A 9,054-nucleotide genomic window follows, 5' to 3' on the forward strand; every position below is an offset into this window, starting at 1 on the left:
GATAATATACGGAATATAGGTTAGTATAAAATACAGAATGCACGTGAATATAAAATACAGAATACACGTTAATATACAATACAGAATACATGTGAATATAATATACGGAATACACGTTAATATACAATACAGAATACATGTGAATATAATATACGGAATACACGTTAATATACAATACAGAATACATGTGAATATAATATACGGAATACACGTTAATATAATATACGGAATACACGTTAATATAAAAATACGAACTAGGCAATATTCGTGACATCCCTACCGGGGAACGAACCTAGTACTTTTGGACTAGAAATCCAACGCGCCATCCACTGCGCTATAGGGACACAAAATACATTATACACGTGAATATAATATACGGAATATACGTTAATATAACGTACGGAATACACGGGAAGATAATATACAAAATACTCCGATTTGACGAGAGAAAACATTTTCGAAGTCCGGTTTTACAGTTATGATTACTCACGCTATAAAAATATTTTCCATACGAAATTCAATGAGATACTTTAAGGAGTTCGGTGACTAGTTTGACGAAACGGATTTTCTGGAAAGAATTTTATACATTTTCCTGTGAATTTTTCTTTTAAGTTTTGATAAAAAAAAAATCATTGAGTTGATATCCTATTATAAGCCTGAAACTGAACCAAGCTCTCTTTCCATTCCGCATCATTAAGCTTATTTGCCTCTTCAGTGATCACATGCCAACAAAATTAATCTCTGATCAACCAAGCATTGAGCTGTCAGAAGAGGAGGTCCTTCTGTTTCTCTGCTTGGATGAAGTTAATAATAAGTTCTGACAAATTAATATGATCCTATTGTGAGTTCGTAGTTGGATTACAGTCTGGAGAAATTACGCCTAAAGGCATGCAAACCTTCCATTTCCCCCATTCATTGGAAAGTTTACGAACTCCCATGAATCATCAGTAAAGACTATGGATAGTTAACATTCAAAGCAATCACTAATATGCCATTATTCTAATTTTAGTTTAAAATTTCCTGCTATTAATTCTGTGGTATTTGTCTTTAAATCATTAATAATTATTTGGTTGACGTTATTATTTACAAGATTTCAAAATATTGTCTCTATCGTACATATTTGACAAGTTCAAACTCACTAATTAGTTTACATTGCAGAAACTTCGGGGGTGGTCAGGTGGTAAACGTGTCCGGACCGTGAATCCGAAGTTTTACTAATCGCATCTCGTTGCCGCAAAAACATGCTCCGCATTTTCAGGCCGTGGCTGTGCTATAAGAGTGACGGTCAAATCCAACTATTCGGTCAGACAAGAATAGCCCAAGTATTAGCGGCGGGTGCTGTTGAGTACCTACATTCCCCCTGATCTATAATTTCAAAAATAGGGACGGCTATGCGCAGATAACCATTGTGTAGCTTTGTCGAATATTCTAAAGAAAAAGAAAATTGAAAGAACTTAGCATACTCTGCAAACTGTACACGCATTTTATTTTTAAACACGTAGCTCAAATGAAAACTGGCTTCTAGTAAGATAAGCCTCACGAATCTGTGATCATGAAATACAAAAAATTGCTTGTTATTGATAATGACTACTACAACAAGACAAAACACTAAAAGTCACAACTTTAAAGTTAACAGTAGTGTTTCTACGAGCTGCGATGAATAAAATCAGTGCTCATGCTAACCCTTTTTCTTACATACTAATGAAGTCACTTGGTTGTTAGCCTATTCGTTTGGTTAAACGTGGTCTCGGAGGCTGAAGTCCACATGACTAAACGGCCTGTTAAATTCTGTTAATATTAGGTCTAAGATAGCCCTCACCGTCCTTCGAAGAAGCTTGTTATTATGAACATTTCGATGTAAGCAATAACATGTAACCATGCCTCAAATTGAGTTCGATAACGATGGAGACTTAGGAAACACCGTTCTTAGAAAATGCGATTAACAGATATTATTCTATATACATATATTATCTAACTCTCGGGGAACCACGAGGAAGATTGAACAACTCATGATCTTGTTACCAGAGGAACAAAAGGCTGGTTTCTTGTAAGTCACTTAAACGAATAAGTAATTACTCAACATCAATACTAAATGCCATTTTGCCCAAGTGTTCTTTCAGGTCTTTATTCAATATAGACTAAGCTAGCCTCCAGTTCGATCTATATAGCATATACTACTAAAACTAATCTATGTAACAAATACTGCTACGTTCTTTTACATTCAATCTGTGTAACAAATACTACTATGTTCTTTTACATGCAATCTGTGTAACAAATACTACTATGTTCTTTTAAAGCTAATCTATGTAACAAATACTGCTACGTTCTTTTACATTCAATCTGTGTAACAAATACTACTATGTTCTTTTACATGCAAGCTGTGTAACAAATACTACTATGTTCTTTTAAAGCTAATCTATGCAACAGATACTGCTACGTTCTTTTATACCTATTCTGTGTACTACAAACAATATTATCAGCGTTACTATAGCTATTATGTATAATACAAACATTGTTTTTAGCGTTACTACAGCTATTCTGTATAATGTAAACAATATTATCAGCATTACTACAGCTATTCTGTATAATGTAAACAATATTATCAGCATTACTACAGTTATTATGTATAATACAAACAATATCATCAGCATTACTACAACTATTCTGTATAATACAAACAGTATTATCACCATTACTACAACTATTCTGTATACTACAAACAATATTATCAGCGTTACTACAGCTATTCTGTATAATACAAACAATGTTTTCAGCATTACTACAACTATTCTGTATACTACAAACAATATTATCAGCGTTACTACAGCTATTCTATGTAATACAAACAATGTTTTCAGCGTTACTACAGCTATTCTGTGTAATACAAACAATATTTTCAGCTTTACTACAGCTATTATTTGACATATGTACTCTGGTGTGTGTTTGTTTTATGTTTTAGCTGTCCTGCATGCTGCTGTAATTTGTCAATTATTTGTATATTTAGTTTCGTTCAAAGTTGCAAGCGTAAACATTAGCAGTTTTCAGCTAGTTATTTTGTAACATCTAAACAGAAATCTACATGCAAGTGATTTTGTTCGAACAAAAGAAAAACTATACTTTTTGTCTAAACAAAATCACTGCATCATTTTGTGCTGAATTTTAAAATATTTTTCCAAACTAGACTCAAATAAATCAATTTTTTTATGTGAGAACAACAAGAAGAAAAGAGATTTTACATCGAGTATATCCCCCTTTTTTGTGTTCAACAGATACTTCTTAAATTTAATATTGTTAATTAAAGTGACCTGAACTGGCACAGACAACAGATTGCAAATCACTAGGTGACTGTTAAGGCAACAGACAATAGTTTACAAGTCACCGACCGGACATTCGTTCATTAAGGTCTTATGGAGCAGTTATACCCCATTACTGTATAACATTACTTCTTCTGTATAAATTAATGTTAACTTCTGATATAAAATTAAATGTACTTGTGCAGGGTCTCCGAAAGTGCTATGTTTCAAGAATATATGAAACCAAAATTAAGAGTAACAAATATTTCTATTTCTTGCTTTTGAAGCTCACATGTCATGCTGTGTTGTAGTTTACAGAATACGTAATTATTTTCGTGATTCATGGCACGTGCACGTTTTACTTATGTAAAACATGCAACGTTAAGCGTCCTTTATGTGACTTAATTTTAATGTCTACTGACTGACTGACAGACAACACACTACTGTACAGTGGCGCTAGTGGTTAAAACAGGTGACCTCTCCAGGCGGCGTTCGGCCTCCTTTCGGGGAAACTAGCCACCTACATAGATCAAAACTAAAAATATGCGGAGAAAGGAGCATTTAGAAATGGGCATTTTTCTTGAAATATTTTTATTTTTTGGTAAAAATAGCAAAAACTATTGGATATTTTAATGCTTGCTACATTTGCAGAGGAAAATGAACACCTGCTGCTGAGTGTGCGTGATCGGCATGTTTACAGATGGTTTATGTGGTACTCTTATCTGACTTCTTGATGTGTTTAATACTTCACAGAGTTAAACCAAGTACAGGCCTGCGTCATTGTCTGTTTCTCTTTTACAACCAACTTCACAGAGTTAAACCAAGTACAGGCCTGCGTCATTGTCTGTTTCTCTTTTACAACCAGCTTCACAGAGTTAAACCAAGTACAGGCCTGCGTCATTGTCTGTTTCTATTTTACAACCAACTTCACAGAGTTAAACCAAGTACAGGCCTGCGTCATTGTCTGTTTCTCTTTTACAACCGCTTGAATAAGCACTTACTCTTTCATACAAAATGAGTATTATCGGATGAGTTTATTGCCCATCAAACTCTTAAACTTCCACCCCAAACTCTCTTAGTCAAGCACTTTCAAAATAAGTTTGATCTGGTCTGCTTTTAAACACTTCAGTATGGTTCGATAAAGTGATCATGAAACACGTTCTATTTCTTAAAAGGAAAATCTGGGCATATTGTCAAGATCCCAGTCTATACTTTGAAAAACACCCCTAATCCTCTGTAAAAGGAAATATTCAATCAATATGATAACCAATCATGATGACTACTTAGCGGCTGAACATTTTTGTCATTCGAGAACCGGAAATCATCCGCTTAAACCTAATATTTCAGCTACAAAGACGCCTGCAAAGATCAGTATTCATGCAGTACATACTACTCAATGTGATTTTTTCTATCAATCGAAACAGAAAAATAAAGTTTTTATTAATTTCATGTTACTTTCATTTTGTTTTTAAGCTCCAGCATCGACTGGGTAGTCATTATGGATACAGACAAGTTTGATTTTTCTTGTTTTACAGAATCGTGAGATTATAAATGGGAGCACTAAACTAAGATAATATCTTAATGTCCAGTTCCCATAACAACAATGAACATAGTTTTTTTTTCCATAACTTATATTTTTTGATCTGTAGTGAAAGACGTAGCTTTTAAATGATTATGAGGTGTCACCAAAAAAAAATATTGTTTACTTTCTTTACAATACGTAGCATTGTTAAGAAGCTCAATAATCTGTGTGTGTGTATGTATATGTTTGAAGTTTCATGCTGGTAACGTTGGATACTGCAGTCAGTTTGGCTTCCACTTTGTAAACATGTGACGAGTTGGTTGTTGCCCGAGTTTTGTATTTTCGTGGAAACTTTATAAATCTGCCTTGAATGGTGAGTTTTTATAATATATTTAAGTATAGATATACATAATTGATTATACATAAACATTGTTTTCTTAGAGTTTGGTACACAATTAGTTGTTGTTGTTTTTTAAAATGTACCCTCCTAACATGTGCACCAATACCTCTGTAACTATAACCTTTAGAATAAAAGCACCCAAATTCTTAACACATTTCCAGTAACACAGATATTTTCAACTAGCTTATAGGCTGGAGTTGTAATTCTTATTTCATTAATTAGTGGGACGCAGGGTTTTTTTAAGTGTGCAGTTGATCACAAATTGTGCACCTGTAAAAATGTTTGTGCAGTTGAAAATTCACCTATATAAGTAAGGTCAAGTGGATAAATAATAAAAAAAGCATATCTAAGGTTATCAAATTCCATTCCAGAGTCGATGAATAAATGTATTTACTAGAATGCTACTCCAAGTGGCACATCAGTATGTCTGCGGACTTACAACGCTAGAAACCCCTGTTTGTGTTTAACTTCAAACAAACAAACAGTTGACTTGAATATTCTACATTTTTGGACCATTTTTACTGAACCTGTATATATGAGGTGCAACAAGGCGTCGTGTAAAAAATAATGAAATTAAAATATAATTGTGCAGTTGAAAATAATCCTTAGCAAAAACTCTGGTGGGACAGGATGTGAACTCATGTCATCAGTGTACCCTGAACCCAGAGAAATGTTGCGCATAAAACTTTAACGTGTGGTTTAAGGTCTGTTATGAACATTTAAGATTTCAGTGCATACAATCATAATGAATTTTATTTCTCTGAATTCCTTTTTTAAATCCTTTAGATATTTAATTAAAATCACACTTTTAGGGTAAATCGTTTGATTATCTTAGGACATTTATTGGCTTTTAGATAAATATTATCAATTTTTTAGTTAAGTAATGTTTCTGCCTAATAAAGTTTACGAGGATATTTTCTTTACGCTGTTTATCTGTCTGTGTTTCGTTGTTAAAGCGTTTTCGATATATTCGTGACGAAATTCAACGTGATTAAAGTAAACTGATCTACATTGTAATGGTAGTTTGGAATGTTTAGAAAATATTTACCATACATGAGTGGTTAAACTGAATAGAAAATAATGCATATCGATTCACTTTAGAACTAGAAAATTAAATGAGCAGTTCCAACATTTCATCTTAAAATTATAATTAAAAAACTGAAATTGTATTTAACATTGGCTAGGATGTTAAGTACGTCATCAAAAGCTACTTTTAGGTGAGATATAAGCATAAAAAACAATAATGTATTGTACTTATGGCAATATTAAGCAATCGTTGATACATCTGTGAATTGTATGAAGTAAACTTAAATGTATGAAATAAGACCACGTCTACGAAAAGTAAGGTATCAGTAAAACAGAAACACCTTTTTACTATTTGAAAATAGCAACAACAAATACAATAGGAGTCTTCTTCAGTTGACTTTTATATTTGCCTGATTGATTTCTGTTTTGTTGCATCCATTGGTTGTTTTTTTAAGAAGTTACGGCCATTTTCTCTGATTATAAAAAAAATCCCCAGCAGAGGCTATATTCTTCCAAGAAAGTTTCTAGAGAAGTAAACACAAAAACGCAAAAGAGAGACATATGTTGTGTTACTCTGAATGGAAATACGGGATATTACTTTTTCATTGTTTTCTTTACAGTCTGGAATAAAATCTAAGCAAGAATAGACCTCGATAACGACGCCACTTCAGGGATAAGCGTTGTTAGATAACAGCGTTATAAAACATACAGGAAAAAATTAATTGCAAGCATTAACGTTGCACTAGTTTCTTATAAGAACCGTAACAACGTTTTGGTAGATCACTAAATAAATGCATCATAGATTTTAATGAAAGGAGTTGTGATCTTATTCCTTTTATCAGTTTCATCTCTAGGTTTCTAGAACATAGAGGAAAAACGTCATGAATGTATCTATTATATATACTTGATGATTTTGTCAAAATAACATAGCATTTGTTTTTCATCATTGCTCGTATATTTCAACGTAATACTTTTCCGTTTGTTATGTCAAACGTCAGTAGTATTGTTCCTCAATTTCATAGTGAATAATCTTTACAATATCAAACATAGTTTCGATTTGAGTTTACTTACTGATTAAGTATTATTTTATTAGAAGTTACAACTTTTACAGTAAGGAAGATTCTTACTTTAAAAGCTGTAACTTGTAATCAATTAATGTAAGATACAGTTTGTTTGTTTTTTGCTTAGAAAACGCGGTGCTATGTAGCTAAAGTATATCAATTATACATGCCATAAGACATCGGCGTTAGGCCTATAAGTTTAAATTTAGTGTCATTTTGTAATATTCTCAAAGTTCATTAATATTCCACGAGAGGGTGGGTATATTTACTTTTCAAAACTTGTTTTTTTTTCTCTTGCGTGTTTTATAGAATAAAGTAAACGTGTTTTTATTTTCATCTATGTGTAGAGCATCATAGTGTATCCCTGTCATTTATAATTTTAAAACCATACGATCACGATCGTATAATCTTTTAAAGGTTTATATATTGTTAACGAAGATCATATGTACGTAGTTAGCTGTATATTGTTAACAAAGACTATATCTACGTAGTTAACTATATATATTGTTATCACGTAGTTTGTATATTCTTAACAAAGACTATATCTACGTAGTTAACTATATATATTGTTATCACGTAGTTTGTATATTCTTAACAAAGACTATATCTACGTAGTTAACTATATATATTGTTATCACATAGTTTGGATATCCTTAACAAAGACTGTATTAACGTAGTTAGCTAAGTATTGTTATCATATAGTTTGTATGTTCTTAACAAAGACTGTATTAACGTAGTTAGCTAAGTATTGTTATCACGTATAGTGGACATAGTGTGGTTGAAATACTTTAATACACGCTTCTAATTCTTGAAAAAAAACAACAAGGGGCTTAATAAAGAATATAGTGTTAAAATATTATAGGCCTAATACCGGTGTTTTATGACATATATAATTATCTAATATAGATTGTAATTCACTACTTCTCATAGAACACTGACTCAAGCTAGTTGTTATGGTGAAAAGCTGGTAAAGCATTATTATAATACGTTATCACTTTTTGATATTACAATGACAACTACAATACAATACAATATTACAATACGCGCCACTGTTGGAGCTTTGTTTTTTCGCAGCATATTTTAACTAGTAGTTGAACCTGACAGCTTCAGTAGTGTTTCGATGTGCATATCTTATACATCCAGTTCTTATTCATCCATATCGTATACATCCAGATCACGGTAATCCATAGCGTATACATCCAGATCACGGTAATCCATAGCGTATACATCCAGATCACGGTAATCCATATCGTATACATCCAGATCACAGTAATCCATATCGTATACATCCAGTTCTTATTCATCCATATCTTATACATCCAGTTCTTATTCATCCATATCGTATACATCCAGATCATGGTAATTCATATCGTATACATCCAGTTCTTATTCATCCAGATCGCATACATTCAGGTCTTATGCATTCATATCGTATACATCCATATCGTATGCCTTCCGTATCGTATACAATCAATCCTTATACATCCATGTCTTATACATCTATATTGTATACATCAATACCTTATACATCCATATGTTATACTTTCATATCGTATACATCCATATCTTATATAGCCATATCATATATATTCAGGTCCTATTCATTCATATCGTAAACATCCATATCGTATACATCCAGATCACGGTAATCCATATCGTATACATCCAGATCCTATATAGCCATATCATATATATTCAGGTCCTATTCATTCATATCGTAAACATCCAGATCACGGTAATCCATATCGTATA

General features: G+C 32.4%; 1 protein-coding gene across 1 annotated transcript in view; it reads right to left on the reverse strand.

The window, feature by feature from the left end:
* The window catches only part of LOC106466466 (chaoptin-like), a 38,998-nt gene extending 30,418 nt beyond the window's left edge, over window positions 1-8,580 (reverse strand). Inside the window, exon 1 of the mRNA XM_013926752.1 lies at window positions 8,470-8,580. Within this exon, the coding sequence (XP_013782206.1) occupies window positions 8,470-8,580 (111 nt within the window). The remainder of the gene's footprint in view (window positions 1-8,469) is intronic.
* Window positions 8,581-9,054: the final 474 nt, after the last annotated feature.

This window comes from Limulus polyphemus, unplaced genomic scaffold, assembly GCF_000517525.1.
Source record: "Limulus polyphemus unplaced genomic scaffold, Limulus_polyphemus-2.1.2 Scaffold2267, whole genome shotgun sequence".
Taxonomy (NCBI): domain Eukaryota; kingdom Metazoa; phylum Arthropoda; class Merostomata; order Xiphosura; family Limulidae; genus Limulus; species Limulus polyphemus.